At 46.9% G+C, this 25,920-nt stretch overlaps 1 protein-coding gene across 1 annotated transcript in view; it reads left to right on the top strand.

Moving 5' to 3' along the window:
• LOC119385980 (retinal homeobox protein Rx1) overlaps positions 1 to 24,788 on the top strand; it is a 46,440-nt gene extending 21,652 nt beyond the window's left edge. Inside the window, exons 2-4 of the mRNA XM_049414185.1 lie at positions 4,449 to 4,768; positions 12,209 to 12,510; positions 23,967 to 24,788. Coding sequence (XP_049270142.1) covers positions 4,449 to 4,768; positions 12,209 to 12,510; positions 23,967 to 24,144 — 800 coding nt within the window. The 3' untranslated portion in view covers positions 24,145 to 24,788. The remainder of the gene's footprint in view (positions 1 to 4,448; positions 4,769 to 12,208; positions 12,511 to 23,966) is intronic.
• Positions 24,789 to 25,920: the final 1,132 nt, after the last annotated feature.

Genomic DNA, 25,920 nt, shown 5'->3' with positions numbered 1-25,920 from the left:
CCTCAGGTGAAGCAGTCCGTCGTCGACGTCGTGCAAGAGCAGAAAAGTCCAGCGCCGTAATACTGATTTCATGAGGGATAAGAAATCATCGAACAGGCCATGTGGCTGAATTCAACCTTTCGAGAAGGGCAACTGTCTTCGTCAGCACATTTCTTCGAAATGTTGGCTCCAGCGACACTACCTGTTCGAAGGTTTTTCAACACTTGAGGCCTCCAGCTCTTGCTGAACTTCCGGCTTGCTTCGATGTAACGGTTATTTTTTCCCCCGACAAATGCAGCCTTTATAAAGCTATCCTCGAAAACTATACAGAAACTGTGACCGGTAGCTTTGCGATCAGATCAGTGTGTGCCTGGCTCCCCCGTCTTTTGTTTTACAAAAGAACGCTGTCTCCGGGGTTCCAAAGGGCTCTTTCATGAACATCTACCGTCATTTTAAGCTTCAGCTTGAAAACTAGAGTCTTTGCCTTAACTCCCTCTGTGCACACAAAATCGCCTGTCAGAGTGTATGTCACTAACTGTTCAAGACAAAAGAAAGGTAGTTTTATTTCTCTAACTGCGCAGAAAAAAGAAAATTCCAATAGTTAAGTATCGAGCGAACCATTGTGACTTAGAGCCGTTCTAGCCTCACTTCGCTGAAACCACAAATATTTCTTTTTCATCGCTTTGAAATGTTTATACAGACACTTGATACGACAAGGTCATTATCATTTTTATCGGCAGACCTAATTATTTTACTTCGGCGAGTGGGCGTCCACATAAAAGTAAAAGCACGAAGAATCGGAACAAACCATATGTCGCGGCACAACTAAGAATCGACCGGCCCGCGCGGCCCACATTCACTCGCTCGTGCTTACAGACCACTGGACCGTAGCTAACGCCACTCGACCCGCCGCACTTACAAACGGGCACAATTAAGTGAAAAGCAGCGCCATCTGCAGACATTCACACGAATCAAATTGTCCGACGACCCGATATACGCGGCGCACACCGATCACCAGCCAAGCCTCCTCCATCGCGTCGCATGCCTGTCCCCCTCGGATGTGCCGCGTCCCGCCTGGACCTTTTGTCGGGGTGTCCTTTGAAAAAAAAAAAAAAAAGGACTCCCTCTCTATCGTATGCGCGCGGGGTTAATTTAGCTCCCCAAAGGGCTATTTAGCACAAAACGGGAGCACGAGAGGGGCGGGAGAAGGGGCGCGCACGTCGAAGAAAGGGGCACTGCGAAATTAGCGGTTGTGGAAACCCCCCACTCCCCCTCCCCCCCTTCCTTTATGCACCGTGAACGGACTGTGGTGTGAACACGGGTGCTGGAGCTAGCTGGGGACAAACCGTGGCCGTTTAGCAGACAACGACGGCAGACATCCCGACGCCGTCTGGCCGGCGAGTCGCCTGCATCAGAGAGCAGAGGACAAGTCGGTAAGGGAACTACAAAGTGAGCGTGGATGCGTGAGGAGGGGGGGGGGGGGTGGAGATGCTAGAGTTGTTGGGAGGAGGCGGATAGCTGCCGAGCACCGGGCTGTGAGCCCCGCACAACGCCCCGCTTCCACAAACATTTGTGTAGCGCAGAATTCTGAGCCAGCCTCCTTTTCTTCTCCCGGTGTTCGCCGCTTTATTTCTTTTCCTGGGCTTCTTTCTCGGCCTCTTGCGAGCTTCAGGCCGCTTTTTCCTTCGCTCTCTCTCTCTCTCTCTCTACCTCTCCCGAGTCCTCCTCCTCCTTCGTGGTCCGTGCATCTTTTCACGGTGAATATAGTGCGAGGCAAAAGATAACACACACGTACGCACGCCTATAGTGTGAGACGCAAGCAAACCGATAGAGAGACTGGCGACGTCGCGCCAGGCCCTGAAGGAAGGAGCACGAAAGACGACGGCGGGGCTCGTACATATTTTTTTTTTTTCCTCAGAGCTCCGGGCCGCCGTGCCACCTTTAGGTGCGCCCGCCCCGGACATCTCCCATCGCTCCCGTGCTGCCTGCTGGCTCGTGCGTTTTCATGCGAACACGGCGCGTCCCTGTGTGTACGTATGTACCACCAGTGTGTACCGTATATACACAGTATAAAAGCACAATGAAGAAAGGAAGTAAGAGAAATATAAGAGAGTCTAGTGGCAGGTATTGGAGACACGCGCTAGTGTGCTTTCGGAAGCCTCACTGACGCACAGCCGCCGTTCTCCCACTTCTGCGGCCGCACTGTGGCCCATTGTGGGCATGTTCAATGCGCTCCCGACAAAGGGAGGTTGTTTTTAAAGTAGCCATTTTGAAGTGGGGTTTAAGCCTTTGAGAGGAGCCGTTCGAACACGATGGAAAACGATAGAGAGCGTGGCGAGGGAGGAGCTAATCTGAGCGTATTCCCGCGACATCGCGGCGCTCCTCGCCCTGTGGTGACAGGGAGGCGCCGACAGGACGCATCGTGTCTCAGAGCTGTCGTTGACATGTAAAGACGATGTTTCGGTTACTGCTTTATTTATTTTATTTTATCGCTTGCCGTGCGACTTTCGGCTGCGCAACTCGTTAGAACTGTTGCGTTTGGCTACTGACTGCCAATAGTTCCAGTATTAGGACGTCATTAAGTGAAGCATTACGCGGTTTGGTACAGTTATTAGGGCGAAATGTACGTATGTTTCGCTAATCGGTCTACCTCAAAAAAAAAAAAAAAAGACTGCAACGGCGTCAACACGAATGGTACAAAAAAAAAGTCATGCAACCTCCGTGTGGCTCGAGAAACGCGAGCAGTGCGCCCACTTTGTCTTTGGGAAAGCTTGAATTCGAGGCGATAAAGGAGCGTCAGGAATACTTCAAAAAATAAAAACAGTCTAATTTAAAAATGGATTAGTCTGTAAAGTTGCGTGAATCTTAATGAGTTTCGAGACTTGCCACATTCGTTCTAACGGGACATCGAAGCATGCAGAACAGGCAGTGATGTTAACAAAATACTTTGAAAGGTTTTGGCACGTAAAACTGCAGATTATTAAAATACTTTGAAAGCGATGTCAACGAACATACATTAATGAATATCTAATAGCTTTCGTCTTGAGTCGTCTTAGCGTTAGTTAAGGAACCACAGAAATTATTCAGCTTTATTACCTGCCCCTATCTCTATGCTTCAGTCGACCCGCGAAGGGTGGCGCTTTCAAAAGTTCAAAAAAATATATATACACAAAATGTGGAGGGTCATAGTCTTCCGGAGAAATCTGTTCATTTGGTGCACGCGATACATTCAAAGCATTCGCGATGTTTTCGTTGTACATACGCCTTAATATTTCCTTGCAACCTTGAACGTGCAAGGAGGAGGGAGGAAGGAAAGGCAGGAAAGTCAACCAGACGCACGTCTGGTTTGCTACACTACTGGGGGAAGGGATGAAGGGATTAAAAGAAAGGAGAGGGAAGAAAGCACTGTCAGGGTACATGAGCGCCTGTCGATTACACGCCTACAAGCGATCGCTTAACGGTCGGTCGATTTGAAAAACAGTAGCAATGCTCGCGTCGTGGCCTGCGACGCGAAGAGCCACGATTCGAGGGTCTTCTCTTCGGTAAATGGCCTGTCGTCTAGCTTGTTCAGCGCATTGCGTAGAGCGTTGTGTTCGTTCACAAAACGATTACGGAAACACAGTAGATGTTCCATGGTTTCGTCACTGTCGCACGAGTCGCACCTGGAGGTGTCTGCCATTCCTATGCGAAAAGAGTACGCCTTCGTGAAAGCTGCTTCTAACCACAGGCGGCACAGTATAAAGTTGCATCACGGCAGGAGAGGTGCGATGGAACTTGGAGCTTCCTCGATGGGTCTAGTTGCATGTAGGCGACGGTTCCAGACACTGGGGTCACTCAACCAAGTCTGCGACATTGTGCCAGCGAACGAGCGAAGGAACGAGAATATATATAGTTATTCTGGTTATCTTGTTTCTTTTGTTATTCCCTTACTCTTTCCTCTTTTTCTTGTTTTGCGAGCAACTTAAATATTAATATCATGATGATGGTATAGCCGGCTCTAGCGCAGCCTACCATCCCATGTTTTTCGTATGTAAATAAAAAAACAAGAAGTATCACGAGTGGCAAAACGTCAATGACGTCACCTTTGATTTCCTCACTATTGTATTTCTGTCTTTCTCGGACGCTATCCATTCTAATTCGCGAAAATATGGCAACCTGTTTCTTGCTTGTTTGTTTCACGTTCCTTTTGTTCTTTTCTTTTTTTCGACCTTGTAAACGTTCAGATGCAGCCTATAACAGACACTCATCCGCCGCGATAGGTATATACTATATAGTGGAAGACCTGATGCAAGTGATTTCCCGTCACTGACGTCACTTAAATATCTTTTTTCACAGCGAGCTTTGTCTCGTTTGGCGATTATGTTTCCAATAAGACGCAAATCTGGCCATCCTCTTCTCGTTTGTTGTACATTGTTCATTTTGTTTTCTTGGTTTTAAGAGAAGCAGTGGCGCTCGCTTTCTATGCACAGCCGGGCTGGAAGTGTCGAGCGGGCCCGAGCTGTCACCCGGAACCGGAAGTCGCGGAAGTCCCGGCCCGGAAGGCGCGACGACGCAGCTGCCGGCCGAAGGGACGTCGCCTGCGCCGGGTGGCTCCGGATCTTCTTCCTCGTTGTCTCCGGCGGGAGCTGGGGCAGCGAGCTCCAAGAAGAAGCACCGGCGCAACCGCACCACCTTCACCACGTTCCAGCTGCACGAGCTGGAGAGGGCGTTCGAGAAGTCACACTACCCGGACGTGTACAGCCGAGAGGAGCTGGCCATGAAGGTCAACCTACCGGAAGTCAGGGTGCAGGTAAATACTATATACGTCTATTTTGACCACGCGGGTGTACTTCATGGCTCGTGCATGCGTAAGACGGCTTTATGTTCTCATTGTGAATACCGCTATCCTGATCTGGTGCGTGGATAAAAGGAAATCCATTTAATTTTGCGCAGAACACCTGTGTTGTGTGTATCATTGTTCGTTTGTCCGTGTTATTTTAAACATTGCGCTGCTCTTCTCGATACCATATAGTGCCAATTAGACCGGCACTTCCGCCTAAGCGTATTTCAATCATTCTTCCCTCTTCTTTCTTTCTTTTAATCTCTTCACCCCTTCCTCCAGTGTAGGGTAGCAAACCGGACGCGCGTCTGGTTAACCTCGCTGCCTTTCTTTCATTTCCTTCCTCCTCCTCCTTGAATTCGTACGAGCAACAGGCGGCTGTTTGTAGTACATGAAGCCTATGAATATAATAGCGGGAGCATTCGTGTACTATATAGGGCCTCCTCTGTTATATACGACAAATTCTTATCGCTAGCTTCGAATACATCGGTTAACCGTAGTGCTCGAAAACCTCTTCCGTTTAAATTCTGGAAACGCACGCGTTCGGCAATCGTATAGCGTCATGCAGATCAACGATCACCATGTTCTGTGAACAGTGACACCAACTATAAGCCGTGAATGTTATATGAATGTGCCCAGATGTAAATAATAACGGCGACATCACGCGGAAAATACAAGCAGTGCTTGTGCGATTAGAAGCGATCTAATCATAGGTATGCAGCGCAGCGCTAAATAACGAAAACACTGCTCGAACGACAATCATAAGAATCAGGCAGCTCGGGCGACGCCCAACGTTTGAAAGCAATGAAGGGGCGTCCGCAACATTGCACGTATACGTCACTACGCTTAAATTTCGCATGTATACCCACAAAAGCGTTATTATTTTCGCAGCTTATGCCTATTGGTCACGCAGGAATGCAGTGGAGAAAGAAAAAACCGTGAATATTTTGGTGCTTTGAGGCATCAGTGCGTCGCATAAAAAAAAGTTACATGACAAAAGAATTACCAGTTGCCGTAAACACAGAGGGAGCCATGAACCAAAGCTAAAGCAGTGTTATATACTATAGGCGCAGCAGCAGGGATGTTTTTTTAATTGGACGCGTGCTCGGTCCGGTACGCGTTCACGTATGACGCGAACGCGGCACTCTTTCGTGACCCGTCGAGCGAAGTTGCGAATTCTCTCCGGTTAAATGCGTGCAACGCCGTTAACCGCCGTTAAGTTATAGCGCTGTATGGTCGTGGGCCTATAAAGCGCATAACAGCGGCGTGTTTCCAGCGTATATAAATCAGTTCACCGCTTCGAATACTTAAATTTTTATGCCCTAGTACGTCTCAGGCAATACTTGACGGTTCCTTCACGTATTTTTCGCAGAACTGCCGAGTTCACGCTCCAAAGTAGAGAACGATACAGGAAGCAGCATGCAGCTCTTCCTCCTCACTGGTCGACACCGTCGCATGTAGTGTACACAGCGTTGCACGCTACCACTGCGACAGAGCGTATTGTGCCTCACGGTCGCAATTAACTCCAGTACGGGGCCACTTTTTCACTCGGTTGATTTCCAATTCGCCTCTCGCGCGGCCACGGAATAACCGGAGTGAAGGAGCGAGGCAGCCTCTGGCTGCCGCTACGGGGCAGCGTTAATTAGAATTCTTTTTCTTTTTTGCAGTCCCGAAAGGGAAGTGTGTCCCTAAACTCCCGCTGCAGCGACACCTGACGGCGGGCGCGGACATCACGTGTTGTGCGTGCGTGTGTGTGTGTGTGGTGTTTCGCTGCGTCGTGAGCACTGCTGTTTCGTTGCTGCTGTTATATATATAGCGGCTCGGTAGGTGGGCGTTCTCACGGCTGCCGTGCTGAGCTGAGTGGCTTCCGGACGTGGTTCGTTCACGGGAGAAGGAAGAATAAAGGAAAACGACCCGCGACAGATTCATTTTACGCTCGGCTGCGTTTGTGCTCTCAACGCGACACGCGCGTGCGGTGGACAGCCTGTTCATTTCCTTTAGCGCACCTCGGTTTTGTTGTTGTCGTTGTTTTCTTTCTCCTATAAGGCCACTTTTTCGGGTATATGGCTTGAACGCTTTAATCCGTTTTTGTGTGGCTCGCTGCTTTCGCGCTTATGGACATTAATTTCGGCCGTGTACAACCACGAATTCAGTGAGTGCCGCAACGTAGAGTGATCGACGAGCGCCACATGTGGTCAAAACAAGCAGCCTCTCGAAAAGGTCGTCTCCTGTCACTTTGGGTTTGGGTTTTTTTTTTTTTTTCGTTTTGTTTTTTGCATGTGCTTGTTATTATATAGCTGCCACATCGTAGCAGAGATTTGATGGTGTCGTAGTGAATATCTCTCTTGGTGTCACGCCAATATAGACATGTGACCACGAATGAATAAGCCACATTGCTGCAGAATTTATGCCGTATCATATTATTACATATACAAAAAACACAGATCTCTTATTATGCATCGGAATATACGCAAACAAATACCGCTGAAAGTTTTGTCCCCGAGAATGCAAACCGCGCTACATACAGAACAGCAATACGGCCCCAATCATTTCTTCAAAATAGATTGAAAAGTGGATAATGTTATCGAAACAATAGTCATTCGAGAAAGCGTGAAAGCTGCCGAAATCAAAGCCAATATTCAGGTAAGGAGATTGGTGGTATATTTTAATGATTCCTAGTCATGGTCCTGACTTGGTTTGTATAACAATGCGGGGCCATTTTGAGATTGGAACCACTGAGAGGCTATGCAGAGGTGAACGCTAAGCTAATCGGAAAGTTATCAGAGGAAACACATGTTATCGAAATTTGGTTTGACTTCGGTTGGCGCTCCCTTGCTGTATACACAGACCACATACCACGCAGATTATTGGCGAGAGTTTTACTAAGGGCTCCGAGCTGAGGTATATAACGCGGCGCCATTCTGAAATTATCATGCGAACACGTATACTCTGAGTGTTCGTCTTGATGGATATGATGCGCGCGACGAAAGCGCGAGCAATAGAATAGCTTCGGGCTGCGTAATGAGGCGAGATTTACATCAGTCAAATATGACATTGGTAATATTGGTTCTTCTTATATGATAAAACGTTTTAGTAGAGTATGCCCTAATGCCAAAAATTTAAGATCTAATAGTTAATTTACAGAGAAAAGTAGAGATAATAAAGATAGCCTATTTAAAACTTCAAGGCCTTCTACATTACAAACGTTAATAAAAAAACAAAGTTTGACACAACTGTTTAACGACATATATCGTGCCCTGTAGCTCTATTTCATGCTGCTGATACGGGTAAAGTGTCACTCCTGTGCGGCAGATGCGTGAATTTATAGAGATTTCAGGGAAATTGCGTACTCGTCGTCATACTCATCACTGCATACAACTATAAACCTCTCAGGTGAAGTTCGAGTTAAAAACACGTGTCTCTTGTTTACAGAGAACATAGGTATCATGCAAACTTTAAAAAATATATAAAGAACTGTGAGACAGAAGCCTCAATAACAAAGCACGCTGTATACACTGGCAGTGGACGATGCACGTAGGTGTCCACCATGGCATCAGACTGGGATATTGGCTTCAACTGCGCCGCGGGATTATGCGTGTCTTGATTCGCTCACTTACTTTTACTGTCATTGCCTTTCCCCATTTGTCTGAAGCTCCTTCGTTATAAAGCTCTGACCAGCGAAAATGGAGTAGCAAGCAATCCACATCTTTCTCTCACTCCAACGAGTTGTTTTTCTCTCTTTTCGTTTCTTTTCCCCCTCTTCGTTACTGTTTCGAGTTCCATGCACATAACAGTACTTCGTGGCAGCTGTTAAATATACCATGCCCTGTACAATAATTAAAATATATTGTCTATAATGTAGTATATTAGTTTGTAAATTGCTCTAAATGCTGATTTTGCGTATAAATCCAAACAAGACCGAACTTTAGAGAAAGCAGGTGCTTGCAGTGATGAGAATTCGTTGAGCAGGAAACGTCGCTGATGACTCGTCTTCGTCTGGGTAGTCGCGTTACGTATATGTGATAGACAGTTCAGCGGACTCACATATATTTTGCGGTGCTTCCTATGAAGTTTAAAGGTGTTGGCAGCAAGTACAGTGGGTGCCGTTAATTTAACAGTGTTAACGGATAAAACCATTACATCTAAATAACTGAATAAACCGTTAGTCTGTTGTTGAAGCAAGAAAAAAAAAGTAAAACATGCAATAACACAATGCCGCATAAAAACCTCTATAGGAAGGCGAATTAGAATACGTCACAGCGAATAGAAGAAAAGCAGTTCACTTTTGTGAGAGCCGAATCACAGGGCTTCCTTTCAAGTTTCCCCTCATAAAAGGAGGCAATTCGAAACAATTACAGGTCAGAATCGCACCACCGCACCTCGCAAACCGCTCCCCATTCTAGGCCCAAATGGGGTTCTGTATACCCCTCCATCACCTCCAACTCACACCTTCCGCCCCCCCCCCCCCTGGTTTCTCTCTTTCCCTGATTAACCCAGGGGTTCTTCATCTACTTAGCTTCCTCCCTACCAACTCTGTTTTCGCGCGCCGCATCGGAGCGTTTATAGGCCGCGTACAGTATCAAAAGCACGACGCTAGGCTTGTGTGAGTGGGGCCAGAACCGAGCCAGGTAATCTCATATTCCGGTCACTGAAAACCGCGGCCATCCCCGAGGCCTCGTTAGCATATTCATAGCTTTATTATCGGTTCCACAAGTCCCCCCTCACCTCACCCCTTGTCGGCTCCGGCTTGGCGTTCACGCGTTCGCTCGGCGTATGTGTACACCGCGATCGTGTCATGCGCAAACAGTGCGCGGCTAAACGCGTTTTGCTTCGCCCTCGGGACATGCACTCCGAGAGCAAAAGAGGGGGGATAGGGGAGGAGGGGGACAAAGTATAGCGTCGATACAGTCACTACGCGTACCGCAGCTTCTAGCCATGCTTCAGTGTTGGGTCCCACCGGTGGATACCATGCGGAGCCTAAACGGCCTAATAAAATGCCCCGGTTCACCACTGCTCTCACCTTCCTTTTCCTTCTAACATTCTCTCTTTCCCTTCGTTCCCACTCGTCCATCCCAGTAGCACGTGTATACGCTCGATAAAGTATATAACGCACTCACGGGGCCTTGCTCGTGGTATTGTATGCGTTTGCGCGCTTGGAATAACCAGCGGGGCGCGGCGACCCCACGTCGGCGAAGAAGCGCCGGCTGTCGAAGGTATGCGCGTGTATATGTGCAGAACAGCGCATGCGTAGGAGCTGAGAACGAAGGCTGCGAAGCCATGGCTCTCGCGTGCGTTGTTCCGCGCTGAAAGAGTGAAAATGAGAGAGAGAGATAGAGAGAGAGCGTGACGCGAACTGGTGTCGAGGACAGAGCGAACTCATCAGCTATGCGTGTCACTGTCGCTCTCGCTGAGATATCACACAACGACGCTCCGCGCCGGGTGGGCGGGCGTGCCGAGATTTGTTATGCCCTCGACACGAGCGTTGTCGTCGTGCTAGGCTTGTTTTGTTTTGTTTTTCGTGGCCGCTTATATACGTGTCTTTGTTTTCTATATTACCCTCATACACGCTGCTCTGACTACGTGAAGCTACAGTTCATCTTATTTCTATACCCAAAACGGGTTCGCCACGTCGGTGCCATGTATAGTGCAACCGGCTCCTTAAGTTGATTAGCTCTAATGCGCTTTTCGGGCTTTCTTGATCATGTCAATCTTAAACTGAAACATGATTTCTAAGTGATCTTGTGTATACTATACAATACTTGTTCTCTTCATAATAACTGCTTGATGTGTTACGTTCCAAAGCAACGATATGATTATGAGTCACGCCGTAGTGGCGGGCTCTGGATTAATTTAAACCACGAGGGATTCTTTAACATACACCTAAATTGAGTACGCGAGCGTTCTTCCATTTCGCCTCCTAGAAATGCTGCCTCGAATCGAACCCGCGTCCTCGGGCTTACTAGCGCGACACTTTAACTTCTAAGCGACCATAGTGGTTTATACTTGTTCCCTTGAGACGCAGAGAAATAGTTGGCAGGTGGCTTACACCAGCAGATACGTAGCAAGCCGTTGACTAAACTCGCACTTTCTAAAAATGGCAATCCTGTTTCTGGCGTGTATGACAAAAAAAAAAGAAAAGCAAAGCAAATTGGGCCAATATAGAAACTTATTTCACTTCATTCTATTTCTTTTTCGTTATTCACTGTTCGGGAGCGGCTGATCCCGCTTATGACCTAGGAGAATCACTGCTCAGAACACGTCAGAAAGGAAAATAATTGGAATGCAATCGTTACTTTGTTTCGGCAGTGTCCTCAGTACAAAGATAATTCACGGAATCCACTGCTCCTGTGGAAAAGGTGCTCCGGTGCAGCGGCCGAAAGCAGCCACCACCAATTAGGTATAATGGCGAAAAATAGTCTTAAAGGGGCACTGACATCATTTTTCGAAGGCGAGTTTACTCTGACATGCAAATCTCCTGTATGCAGAGTCGGCTCTGAGCAAGTGTGAAGCTCAGCAAATGCTGATAAGATATTTTATTTTGATATTAAAGTCAATTTTTCTGTGGCGCACCTACCAACATCGGCACTAGCTTGACGTCAGGCTACAGTTCTAATTCTGGTGACTTCATGCAGCAGTCCGGCTAGTTGTGATGACGTCAGGTACCAAAACTTCCAAGTTGCCCGCTTGTGCGTCACCAAAACATTCAAAATGGCCGCTTGTGCGCCACCAACGGAGACACGGTGCAGAGCGGCCGTGGAAACGTCGCTATATATTGTGCGAGCACGTGACGAGAAGCTCATGCCGTGTTGTGACGTCAGGGTACAGTAGAAATCAAAACTACCTTTTAAAAGCATACTGTAATTACTTTTTCAGGGTGCACTCGCGATTAGCACTACATATGCTAGGCTCTTGAAGGTTTGGCCTGTCATTTGACGCAAAAAAAAAAAATGACAACTGAACATTTTCGTGTCACTATCCCTTTAACTATTGCCAAACATGAGCCTAGCTTTATGTCACTTTCGTCATATTTGGCCCTTGCGCCGCAAACACCAAATCGTCATTATAATCACGAGGTAATAAGAAGTTCGAATTTGGCCGACGCACTATAATGTCAAATCTCCGTGGTTCGTATCGCGTAATATAGTTCATATTAATAATGAACGCGGAAATTCATAATAACTATAAGGAAAGAACGAGAAGAGCATTATAGTTGATAGTTATAAAGATAGTTGGTATCTGTTCTAGTCGTTGCTCTTCTTTTTTTTTTCATTCTTGATGTTAATTTCTGCGCTGATCCATTATATGGCTTCGTGATTCCAACTTGCCTAGCCTATACGGACCTCTTATCAGGTCGCATTTCTTTCAAACCAAGATCCCTTCTGAACGCCATCGTCCTTCGGTTCGGTGCAGGTGTGGTTCCAGAATCGGCGCGCAAAGTGGCGTCGCCAGGAGAAGATGGAGTCGCAGAGTGCGCTGCAGCACAGGCTCGCTGGAGGAGGGTCCTCCCCCGGTCCCGGAGTGACGGGTGCGGGAGCCGGTTGCCTGGGCGCGCCGCCCGCACTGCCGCTCGACCCCTGGTTGGCGCCACCGCTCCTGTCGGGCGCACCTTTCCTGGCCGCGGCGGCTGCTGCAGCGGCGGCCACGCAGCAACCTCCCCACCACCACCATCACCACTTCTACGCGGCGACAACGGCGCCCTTTCATCTGCAAGGGTGCGTGAGCTCCTCAACGCGTTTGTCATGCGCGATAGGGCACTTAGACCACTGGCGTAAATCACGTGGTGGTCAAGACCTTGTGTTCAGGTTGGCGGTGGGGGGAGGGGGACACCCCTCCCCAGATCAGCGCTTGTGATGAACAGCTATGTGTTGCTATTAAGTTTTATTTATTTGTCTCAGTACCTTCAGCGCCATTGAGGATCTAGAGGGCGGGGGGGGGGGGGGTGCAACAGTAAATAATTGGTAATAATGACATATTGTCACGTGGTCGTGACGTTGAGGAAGGCAGCAGTCGGCATGTTCCAGACTAGTTTTATTTGGGCGAACCTGTGCCCGAAAAATGAAAAGACAAGGGGCGCTATTCTGGACACTGTAAAATTCCTCCATCTTGTCAAATATCGTAATGGCGGCATTTTAAGCCAATCGGAGAGGGCGTAGCAGCCCTCCGGGCCAATCAGACTTGACCAATGGCGCAACTCAACAACATGGCGGAATTTGACAATGTCCAGAATAGGGGGGGAAGGTGCAAGCAATTCACTCTGTACACTGATAGCGGCGAACAGAGCGTCGGCCGTCAGTAATCTGATATGCGGTTAGGCACGCTGGCATTTATACATGTGGCATCGAACATTCGAGTCTTATCGCTGGTGGCCGCGATAGTTCCCAGAATAAACTCAACTGTTCGCGTCTTGCGCTGCGCTCAAGCCTATCAGAAGATTCTAAAATAATCTGGAAGCTTCCAAGACATTCGGGCGCGGTTTGCGAAAGACAGTGTCCATACGTGTAACAGACCGGTTACATAGAAATACAAAAAGGAGCGCGCGTGGCATTATTTACAGGTATCGATTGCAATAATGATATAGCAATTGCAGTTGCTATATACGAAATGATATGTTCGTCCGTATACTGTGGGTAGACTTGGATATAAATGTGTGTGTGTGTGTGTGTGTGTGTGTGTGTGTGTGTGTGTGTGTGTGTGTGTGTGTGTGTGTGTGTGTGTGTGTGTGTGTGTGTGTGTGTGTGTGTGTGTGTGTGTGTGTGTGTGTGTGTGTTCGATTGCAATGTGAACCTCTGCAAGCGAACTGTACATCTGCAGCGGTTGCAGAGCCTATAGAAATCGAGTAGCTGAGGTGATATAAACCTGAACCTCTCCACAGCAGACCAGGTAGAACAAGAGAGAACAGATCTTTCAAACATCATATATTCGGATGACATGGCAGTTAAGTAAAGCACATTCAACTTTTTTTTTAAATGCCTGTTTATTTTGTAGTGTATGCATGTGTCCCATATACCTCTCAGCTGTGTGAGACTAATTGAAATCGCAACTGCCGCTCGACCGGTTTTAGAGAATACTCAATAGAACAATGTAATTAGTGGCCGGGAACCAAGACAGTAGCAAGGGGGGGGGCTAGCCCCCCCCCCCCCTTGCGCGCTTTGGGATTTTTATGGAGAGGCGTGTTTTACCGAAAATAAATAATAAAAATAGGTGTTTCTCTCAAATAGTCAGGCTCTTCAGCCCGACTTTATATTTTATATAAATGTAATTTTTATATAAATAAAAATTAAACATATTTATAAAAACAAAATGGTCACCATGGCAAAATGCCTGTTCCCCTTTGTGATTTTTCTGGATTGATGCCACTGACTCGACAGACAGAGAGAAAGAGAGAAGGGAGGGGTGAGAGGGGGATCAGGAAGGTATAAAAAATGTTGCAGTGGCTTAGCTCGGCTATGCCAAAATAACGTAGCGTTATCAAAGGTTCAGCTCTTTATTCTTAGCTTTCCTCATTGTCTAGGACTAGCTTGATTATCATGCTTACTGCTGCTCCAATGGCACACACATGGTATACGTATTATGTGGCACATGTATATTTATTTTGCCAGGCAACTACCTCGGGATCCGATGAGTTAAGCCTCTCCGCTCTTCTGCACCGTTGAGCAGCGTTTGCGCGCTCTCCTTCTCCATGGCTATACTACACTGGCTAACGCCAGTCAGAGGCGCTATCAAGCGGCTTCAGCGCAGTGTCAGACGGCGACTGCACAGCGAAGGCGAGTAGGTGTGCGCGCGGCGGCGCCAGTACGTCTGCCATGGCTACGACGTCACTCCTCTGGAAAGCGCAGACCGGCGGCGGCGAGTCGCGCGCGGCGGCGGCGAATTGCGCGGGAGGTGCCGGCTCCGGTGCGCCAGCAGTGTGACATCACTGATCCTCGCGGATGCGCAGCGCGGCTCTTGAGGAGGCACGCGAAACTGGCTCGGCTAGGCCAGTGTAGCTAACGCTACAAAATTAGTCCTTGGGAAGATTATCAGTGAGTGTGAATTTGAATATGAGGACCGAATACGAGGGGAGAGAGCGGCGAATGCGCTACTGCATAATCTGTTTTGAAGCTATCGAGTTGTTGGCGGTTAATGCTATTGCGCTATTTACTCGTTTCACTGTGACCTTCGTCTTTGCATTCGCGCTTGCTCATCATAATCAGTACAGTGTCAGCCAAGTAGCGCAAGAACATGTAATCTTTAGTATAGGAAGAAAGCAGGTTAAAACACTGATAATCCTAGTTGGCAACCCTGAGAGAATAGTTCATTCTGTATTCCGTAGTCTGTTATTGTTTCTGTTGTGCTATCGTTCTAGGATAATGTAAACTAAATCAAACTTGATGAACTTAACATAAAACTTGCATTATCCAAAAAAAAAATTGCACGAACACGATTCAGTAACGTGAAGAAATAGAGGAAGTTGGGTGAAACATGGAAGCAATGAAAGAAAATTGCCGCAAACTTTGTTGTTATTTGCGAAAATTGGCGATGAATACCTATTACTTAAGACAAATGCTCTGGAGGCTTCCTCCATCAGCAGTCCTATGTTATTTAATACTTGACAGCGGCTCATCTCTCTTCGGCTGAGAGAGAATTAGCAGATAGTTTTTGTTTCAGGCAAGTTTTCATATTGTGTAGAGAAAACAAGTGAAAAAAGGTTTTAGGATATTGTTTTAGAGTATTCGGAGGATAACGCGTATTTGTCATGTATCTTGGCGGTTACGGCAGGTTTCAGTTGCATACTTTTGCAGGCAAAACTTTATGAGATCTTAAAAGTAATGTTAAATGTATATTTGAAGTTGTACCGTAATAACAAAGCTTTTAGTCTGGTGTTTTTGGTGTGACATGCACCTACACTGCTAGAATGTCCAGCATCACTGTTGACTGGTGAAAGCTTTTAAAACATATTCTGAGGCTTTACGTGTCAGAAACACGATATTACTGTGACGCAGGCCGTAGTGTAGGGCTCCGAAATATTTTGGACCACCTGTGGTTCTTTCACAAGCCCGTATATTTAAGCACACGGGTGTTATTGCATATCACACCCACCGAAATGCGGCCATGGTGGCCGGGGATCGAACCCGCGTCCACAAAGCTTAGGAACGCATCACTTAGCCGCTATACCACCACGGCAGAAGGCACCACCTCTTATGCACAGTTCCAGTGCAAAAACTTTCTCGTGTGCATAAAAACGAGTCCTACTAAATGTAGCGCAATTCCTAGTTCATAGTACTTGGCTTCAGTTTGAGCTCTCATTTACGATCATTTTGGTTAATTATTTTACCGTGCCTGCGATAATTTGCTATTGCGGCTTCATGGTAACATGGTAAGCGTATTTGACGGCTTATTTCAATCGCAACGCATTTCACACACTATCGTCAGCTCCTTCAACCGAGAAATTTTCTTTGCCATATTAAGGGTCTTTGTGCAGTGAAGTATGCTCTTCAGGCTTACAAAAAGCGCTCAATTTTTTTATTATTTTATTTATTTTCAACATACTGTTAACCTTTTGCAAGTTTTTTACAGGAGTGGGAGAAAAAAAGAAATAAAAGAAACACAAGAACATTAACATCAGCAGCAATAATAAACTTTGGCCGGAGCACATTGCTGAAAGAGTTCACATTAAGAAGAAGGAGACACCATGCACGAAATAAAGTGGTAGTCGATGCATTATTCATATTATACAAGCGTTAAAAAAACATGGTTGATCCCTCTGTCATAGGAATCGGTACAACACGAAAGTAAAACGTGTCTTCACAGACGTAGTTGAGCGTTTGTTGTGCATTGTTTCGCCCCGAGGGCAAAGGAATGAAAGCTATAGCAACAAGTTGTAATGTCACGCGAAGAACGGCAAGCAGCTCGAAACATGCAAGGACGCACGGAACGAACATACACAGAATGAGCGCGTACTAACAACTGTCACAGCTCGATAGTTAAAGCGCGCTGGTTAAATACAAAGGAGGACGCACGAAACGAACGACAAGTATACACAGGATGAGCGCTAACTGTGACAGTTGTAACTTTTTTTTTTTTGTGAGCAGCGCGCTCCTTTCGCAAAAGCGGCCGCTGCAGTGAGCGAAGTGACCTTTGTGGTCTCTGTAACTTCAACGCAAACTGGCGGTGGGAGCGCAAGACGTACAAGATAAGCGCGCGCGCACGAGCGACCACGCCCTGCAGAGAGGCGCACGCTCATCTCAACGCGTGGGGCGACGACCTTTAAAGCGCGCCCTTCGAGCCATCTCGCTAGTGATAACGAAAACAGCCGATCTCTGAGTACCGCCACCGGCAAATGGTGTATATAAATAGCACGCCGTTAGTATGACGAAGAACGTGCCGTCTGTGGCGGAGTCGTTTCGCGCTGCGCGGGTGATCGAGAAGTCATAAGTTCGACTCCCGAGGACGGAACTTTTTCTTCTAGTTTTTTCTTTGCCATATGTTAGTCTTTATATTTTTCTACGTCATATCCGTGACGGAAATCCGTCAGTGGAGCCGTGGTGGACCTCAGCATAGAACACTTTCGTGTTAAAAAGGAAAGATGATAAATCACAGTTGTAACAGTCTGTGTAAATACAAATGTGGGCAAGCAAGCCAATACAAGGAAGTAATCAAAGAAATGAAAATACAGTACACACTATGTTATCAGCGTTATGATTAATGTATGTGTATTTTGCAACATTTCTAGAAAGTCATCAACCGCACGCTGTTCGGCTATAAGTCGGTCAAGAGCATTCCAGTCACGAATGCATCTAGGAAAAAAAGAATAATAGAACGTGTTATTGTTGCACGAGTATTCTTGGAGTGTGTGATCATGTGTGTGACGTGTTTCCCTTGTTGTCTTGGTTTCTACATATCTTGCGCGGTCTACCTTAAAACAATTGGGCAATAACAAATATAAGAACTTCAGGCGATGAAGTTTCGCTCGACTTTCGAGTGTGGACAAACCTGCGTGGCGTAGTAATTGAATTGGAGAGTCGAGGTGGCGATATCGGTTAAAAATAAATCTATTCGCTTTACGCTGTACATTTTCAAGCGCGCTGATACCGCTACCTGTGAAGGGGAACCAGGTTATGTTCGCATACTCCAAGATGGGTTTAACAAGTGTGACGCATGCTAGAAGCTTAGTGTCACGGTCAGTGTGTCGCAGCGTCCGCTTAAGGAAAAATAATTTCTTTAAGGCTTCATCGGCTATGGTTTCTAGGTGCACTGTCCAAGTGCACCTAGAAAGTCATAATCACGCCAAGATATTTGTACTGGCTTACATTCTGCCAGTTAGAACACCATCGCACAACGTCATTCAGGGCATGTTTCAGTTCGATTTGGTCACTGCAGCTTTTAACCTGTTTGTAAAATATGCAGCCATCTGCAAAAAGCCTAATGTTTGCGTTAATGTTGACTGCTAGATCATTTATAAATAAAATAAATAATATCGGTGCTAAGACGGATCCCTGAGGAACACCGGACGTAACGTTCAATGTGTCAGAGACGTGATCATTGCATTGCACAAATTGTTGATGACCGGACAAATAGATATCCGACGGGTCACTGGCCCATCCCCGAGTTTGCAAACCAGCTGAAAAACTACACTCTTAAAAAAAATGGAGTGACCCTCTCTCCTTTAAGGGAGAAACGGCGATGTCCCCAATGTTCGTCTTCAAATGGAGAAACCGTTCCTCCCTTCTCAATGGAGAAACCGTCAAAATCAAGATGGCTGACGCCAAGCCAGTGAAGCGAGCAATAGATTTAGGCCTAGCGAGCGCATCGATTCTCGACTGATAAAGAGTATGCGGCACTGGCAGTCACAAAAAACGGTCCCGCTGAGCTTAATATCGAACGCTATGACAATAAAATCAAGCAGACAAACCTGTAGTGATGAAAACCTCGCGAAACGGAACGACGGAACTCGTACGTTTCGCTCGGCCAGCGAGACGGCGTTCACTTTAAAAGAGACGGATACTGCAAAGGGGCTCTCACCCGGAGACTGTACGTTAGGCTTGCTGTCTTTATTTGTCGAAGCGTCACACGGTGTAGCGACGTTATCCACGCGTTTGTGCCTCCAAAATGTACATTCTGTCGCATCAAAACAATCCCGGCGCAGCAGAGCATAGTTTTCGATAGAGTGTACTAGAACTGTCGAGTGGCGTGAACGCGCCTCGCCGCCTGATGCCTTCCGCGTCGACCGTAGCGGCGGCGCTGCAGTCGCACGGTACTGAAGGCGCGCGGCGCCGCGCGCAAGAACTGCTGGGCGCGTCGGCGGCTCCCGGCTAATCGGTAGTATTACTGATGCGGCTTTCGTTGCGTGTCTGTCATTATTAAGCGTAGGACTTGTCGTCGTAAGCCTTGATGGACGAAACTTCAGAGCTTTTAATGGATACTTGCTTCATAAATGCCTTTGAGAGATACTGCAAATCAGTTCTCGTGGCCGAAGTGACTGCTGGAAGGTATGCAAAATATAAAAATGAAAACGGGCTGATACCGACCGTGAAGATTCACGATCTCGGTGTAATTGAGCCGAACTCATTGCTGGGCTAGTTAGTACATTACTCCCAATTAACTAGACGCCGAACGACCGCCACAAGAAAGAGACAGAGGAAACAGAAAGGGCGCATGCTTTATTCTGATTTCTTCTGTTTTAATGCTTTCTTCTGGTGGTGATTCGGAGTCTAGTTTATTCAGAGTAACTGAGCTGCTCTATTAGAATTTACCTGTGCTCATAAAGCTGCGTGCTGATCATAGGCGTGCGCACAAGGGGGGCAGGGGGGGCGGCCGCCCCCCCCTAATCACCTAAGAGGGGGGTGCTGCCCCATACAATGCCCCATACATTGACTTAGAAGGGTGGGGGGGGTAGCTGCGACGACCCTTTGTCCCCCCCCCCTAATGGGGAATCCTGCGCACGCCTATGGTGCTGATATTCTGCCGAAAGCATTTACCGCGCGTTGGCGAAGCTGTGTGTACGGTGCGTATCTTTACAAATGCGCTGCGTAAATGTGACCTTTTCAACATTACGAGGGCTCAAAGGTATTGGAAGTCAAAGGTAACCCGACCGGTACAAATAACGGTCGTCCTCAAGGGCGTTGCATGGATATTGTTATTGGCGCCGGGTGGGGAGGTGAGACTTTACTACCAGTATTTGTGCGTGTAAATATATATGCACATACATATAAAAACATAATATAGCAAAGCGTAGAGCACCACCGCCCCCCCCCCTGGCTTCGCTTTTGACACTTTACAGATAAAGCAATGAAATTATAATACAAAACATTGTCAAAAAGACGTTTTTGTGATGGCATCGATAGGTCAGGAAAAGTGCAATATAAGCTGTCCATTGAAAAGGAGAACTGGGTGTAGTGAATTTAGGCAGAATAACCGACGGGCTATATATTTATATCTGGGCATTTTAGGATGCTTGAGATAAGCCCTGATGCATGAAGTTTGTGCCTCGCGGAGGTGTACGTGCGCCTTCGGCTCGGCTCCCTGGCTCGGCTTCCTTTTATTTTAAGCACTCAGAGGTCGCATAACCGATGCATAGTAACCGCGGAAGCACGCTGTTGAAACAAGATAGCCTTTCGGCATTAAAGAAACAGAGCAAAACTGGCAGAACTCAGCCGTCACTAATATAAATGTTGCGATAGAGTTATTTGTACTCAGGTTACTCATGAAACAGTCGAGCGCAATGGAGCTCATATAAGGATCAATGCTCTGGATATCGTAGAGACTGCCGGCAGAAGAATGGTAGGCTTTCGTCCATGGTTTGTTATTTCTTCGTAGTCAGTGTTCGAAATCACTTATCGTGTAGCACGGCTCGAAGTGTTGGTTACAAACCGCACAGAAATCAGTGAGCAGCTAGGTGCAAAATCCGATTGTCGCCTTCTTTGGGGGCCGGCAGGCTCCAAAAACAGGGAATATCTCGGCGCAGTTTTGGCACGCCTGCATATTCACTCGTGCACAACAGCGCGTAGCAGGCGTTGAGACACCGATCAAAGCTCAGTAATGCACTAAACGCGCTCAAAACGCGCATTTACACGCTGTCGTATGCTGCGACGCGCGCGCGCCAAATGCAGACGCTCTCCACAACTTCAGTACAAAGTGACTACAGCGCCGCCGCTACGATCGCCCGTCGGAGCATCACCCGAGATGCGGCGCAGCCGCTTCGTTCGTTCCACTGCCCCCCTTCTAGTACACTGTAGTTTCGATAGATAGATTATAGTGAGGCACTATAGATAGATGTTCAACTTCATATAAGTAGGTGGAGCTATGAGAGCGCCACGGCCGCGAAGTAGGTGGTAGATGGCGCCATCTAGAGGGATTAAACAATACTAAAAAAAAGTTGTTTCTGACTGAGCCGGCGTACGTTGATACTGCACACGGCATTTCGGGGAGGTAGGCCCATTCATGGATTACTCAAGGACAAGTTGATACGCACACGTTCACTAGGCAGACACATAGTACGCACATTCATTCAATACATACACAATTCATTCGCACGTATAAAACCTACAACACAAACAATTCACTACAGACGCATACGTACAGACGTTTACACATGCCTCTCTAAGAAGCGCTGGTCCTTATATAGTCACTGAATTACAGTGGACCATGGTGGCACAAAGATGCGTCATTTTTCTTCAACTCTTTACGATTTCATGGCTGCGTCACAATATACGCCGACATTATTAAATAGTAGCTATGGCTTAGCCAAGCGCACCAGTTAATCTAAAGCCGCATGATAATGAACAATATAATTACAAAGAGCTGATTAATTTAGTGCGAAAACGACCATATCGAGAACCGTTCATACCATTCCGACGACATTTTGAAGTAGCGCCATCTTCCGACAGCGGCCACAGATGAAATTTCTCTCTGTGATTTCTTTATTTACTGTGTGAGGGCGCAACATCGGCAACATAGTTCAGGGTTCAGGTTCCGTCGCCTTCGTCGCGTCGACTTCGTTGAGTGGTTTGGCTAGTTTGGCGTTAACATCTGTTCACATTCTGTTCATGCGTTGACCACAAGTATGACGATGGGCCATGGATTCTTTCAACTACTAGCCCTTCAGTGACAATGCTTCTGATGCGGTACGGCCGTCTCATTTGTGTATACGTACGTTACAACGCGGGTCGTGCGAAGAAACAAGACAAGATGGCCTCGCACCGGACGGTGGTCTTTCTAGAGCGATGTCAGTGGCTCTTGGCGTCGCGGCAGCTCGATTACTTGAGTAGAGAAACTGGCGCTACACCGCGCGAATCATGGAAAAGAACGCTACCCACACTACGTGTTCTGTAATATTTCAGTACGCTGTACCTATATGCTGCTCTGCTACTCTTACGTCACGGTATTCGCCTGGCGTGTGAAATTGTGGTCATTGTGCGACAACTGTGTAGTTGTCGTGGCGGTGATTTGTCTTGCGTTAGATTTGGAATACTCTTTTCACAAAGGTGAGTGAGAGTGTTAGTGATTACCCACTGTGCACAGCTGTCATTAGAAGCGCATTTTGTGTTGAGTTTCGCACGCCAAAGCAAAATCCTGAGAACGAGAGATACATACTGCACGCGTGCATAAGTCGGTCCTAATTCTCAGTGATGGCATGCGTATTCCAAAACGCATGTGATTGAGAATTTTGGCTTAATTGACAGAAGTCATTGACTTATTTTTCAGGTATGTGCAATTATGATGCAGGTTAATGTTAAAATGCGGCCACGGCGGCCACATTTCAATGGGGGCGAAAGGCAAAGAACACCCATGTGCTTATGTTCGGGTGCACGTTAAGGAACCCCAGTTGATCGAAATTAATCCGTAGTCCCACACTACGGCGTGCCTCATAATCATACGGTGGTTTCGACACGTCAAACTCCAGCAATTATATGTTATCGTACTTTCACGCATGCACTGTCCAGTGGTATCACGTTTGCTAAAATGTAAAAATTAACCTTCATGCTTTATATTGCTTGTTGTATTGATAAGTGCTATAAGTGCTGTGTCAAACTAAAAACGCGTGCTCTAGCCAAGTATGTTAACGCTGAAAAAAGTTGAATTATTGGTGTACAGTCTAAGGTGTTCATTAAAACAAGACTGTTTTGTGAAGCGGGACTTACTGTATTTATGACAAGCAGATCGTGCGCAAACGTATACAAACAACACGAGACACACGGAAGTATGCGGCGCATCGCGCACATGCCGAGCCTATAAAAAAAAAAGAAAAAGAAAACCGCCACACACGTTACTCAACACATAGAACAAAAACAATGAACGTCACTCGTGTGTTGCTCGCATCAATCCTAGGTACAAGTAATTGCACGCGACTGGCCGAGATCGGTAGCACTGGATAGTCTGGTCTGAGGCTGCCGAGTGAGCGCGAAAGGGCAGCCGCTCTCCGCAGCACGGAATCACGATTTAACTCGGCGAGCGCATACGCGCGCGCGCAAGTCACGTGGTTGAGGAGAAAAGTTTCTCCCTTGGCGCTTGCCGCAAGAGGGCGCGACGAGTAAATCGTCCGCAAAGGAGAAAGTCGCTGCTCCGAAGGAGGAACGGAGCCCGTTGCTCCCTTCTCGCTCCCTTTTTTTTTAGAGTGTAGCTTTTGATGGAAAACGTGGTCAAACGCCTTTGAGAAATCCATAAAGATTATATCAATTTCGGAGTGTTGATTGATGGCTTCGGCCAGATAGTGGATTGTTTCGGCTAGTTGCGTTACAAGGTCGATAGGCCTCTCCGAAAGCCGTGCTAGTTGGGGTGTAAAAGATCATTGTCTTCGACAAACTTTGTAATGAAATTGACGATAATATGCTCGAGTAGTTTACAGCTAGTGCAAATTAAGGAAATTGGCCTGTAGTTTGATGGAGTTCATTTGTCACCAGATTTATGCACTGGGATTATTTTTGCAAGTTTCCATTCGGAAGGAATCTGCAAATTATGGATAGATTTTGTAAATATTAAGCGCAGGTACTTAATAATCGGTTCCGCATACCGTTTGAGAAAAGCGTTCGGTATCCCATCTGGTCCACAGCTCTTTTTATCATCAAGATTTTATAGTAGACACAGTATACCGCTTCCAGTTATTTCCGAAGTTTCTGATAACTTGTTTCAATGCAGTTTCAATGCAGTAAGCGCTTCATTACCTAACCGCACCACTTTCCGCTCCATGCAGAATGGCCGCTCCGAGTAGCAGCTCCCCGCTCAACCTGACGCTATCTAACGAGCCGAAGCCACAGCCACAGTCAGCCGAAGAGGAAGACGAGTCGGCCAGTTCCGGCCGCACTTCGAGCATCGTGACTCTCAGGCTACGCGCTAGGGAGCACGTGCAGCTGCTTTGCAAAGGGGTGTGACGTCGGCTACGTCCGGACAGCTGTGAAAGGCGAACAGCTCCCCACTGCACGCATCTAGACAAACAGAAAACGACGTGTACATACAGCAACGATTTCAAATTACGCGTTCCTTCGCGCACCTCTCGCTATGGGAAAGATGAAGCCAGACTGCCTTTTCGTAATAGATCTTTGCTTGGCGAATATAAATTTCAGTAGTTCAAAGCTTGCAAGTAACGACAACAATGCATCACCCGAAGTTTGTTTTATTAAACTGTCATCTGGGTTGTAGGTGCAGCCAACAGACTATACACGATTGTTACTAGGGTCGCATACAGATAAGACGTACGACGTTGGCGCCTTGTCAGTAAATTCCGAATAAGCTGTTCGTCCCGTTCTTCTGTATATGAGCGGATGTAAACGTAAGCATCCATATAAATAAACAAAGATTAGACTCCCCTCTTTTTTTTTACATTTTGAAGTAGTGCACTTAGGAGGGTTATCACAATTTATGTTGCAATGTTGCTACGCGACTACATAAAAGCGCCACGAATTGTGCATATCGTTGAAAGATATCGTTTTAAGAAACAAATTCAGGTCACAGTTACCAATATGAGAGCAGGGCCTGCTGTCGTCAATCATTTTTGAGTAGGAAGCAAAATTTCTGGGAACAAGTAGCGCAATACAAATGCACACTGATGATTAAATCTTCTTTTTTGGTGATATCGAATTACATAAAAAAATAATAGCAATTATTTTTGATGTATTGGGCTTTGTTCTCACCCGCTGGTTGTCTGTCTGTATATACTGTAGAGCGACAAGTTTGATTTCTAGTTCTCTGCAATATAAATATGTATAAAGCTAGAAGTTAATAAAAACGCTATAAATAAATCCTGGGGCGTTGCATCAATTTCTGTTTTTTTTTTTTTTTTTTTGCACGAGCTCTCATCAGGAATACTTTCTCGTTGCTGTGATGAGCTTTCTTTTTTTCACCTGACATCTCTTTGTTCTTTATTTATTCTTCTCATCTTCCATTTCTAGGTATCTGTGCCCTCTTATTGAAGCCTGTGAACGCGTTTAACTTCTATACAAGAATGCCGCAATGCCGCAAATCTCTGTCCGAACATTTAGGCGCGAAGCACCTTAGGATCTCGGCGTGTCGGCGTGCATCGTCGTCTGCTGTGGTGACGGTCCATTTGCTTGCGCGTAAGAGAGAGCACCACCGCCTCAGCGCTCGCCGTGTGGCGAGAGAGAGCGAGCGGCGCGCATTGACTATGTAAACGCTCTTTCTGCGATGAAAGCTGAACTACCAGCTCGAAAGGAACGAGAACGCTACCTCGCCCGCGAGAGAAAACGCCGACGCAGGCAGCGTCTGCTAGCGAATTTCTTGATTGCAAAAACCGACTGCTTGTGCTGCACGACCGTTCACCGGCCACCGCGTATATATAGGCACTGGATCTTGACCTGCAATGTAGTGCCGGTGGGAGATTTCTCTTGTGCGTAGTTTAACAATAAAGATTCGCAGCGTGCACGTTAACTAAAGCGGACTGCGGGTCTCTGTGTCTAATCTTTCTTCTGTCTCTCACTGCCCATTAGCAGTGATTTTTTTTGTGGAAACGCCGGCGCACACTGCATGCTTCGCCCCTCCACAGGTTTCACGTCAGTGGAGCTGAAACACCCTTCCCAACGTGCTTGGCCCCTCCCCAATTTTTGAATGCCCCACACTTTTTCCACACCGATCGCTCAAAGTCAGGAAATGCAATTCGGAGGCGGAAACTGCCAGGAGACATAGTCCGAAAG

Source organism: Rhipicephalus sanguineus, chromosome 3 (assembly GCF_013339695.2).
Source record: "Rhipicephalus sanguineus isolate Rsan-2018 chromosome 3, BIME_Rsan_1.4, whole genome shotgun sequence".
Lineage (NCBI taxonomy): Eukaryota > Metazoa > Arthropoda > Arachnida > Ixodida > Ixodidae > Rhipicephalus > Rhipicephalus sanguineus.
This window is presented reverse-complemented; position numbering and strand designations above follow the sequence as displayed.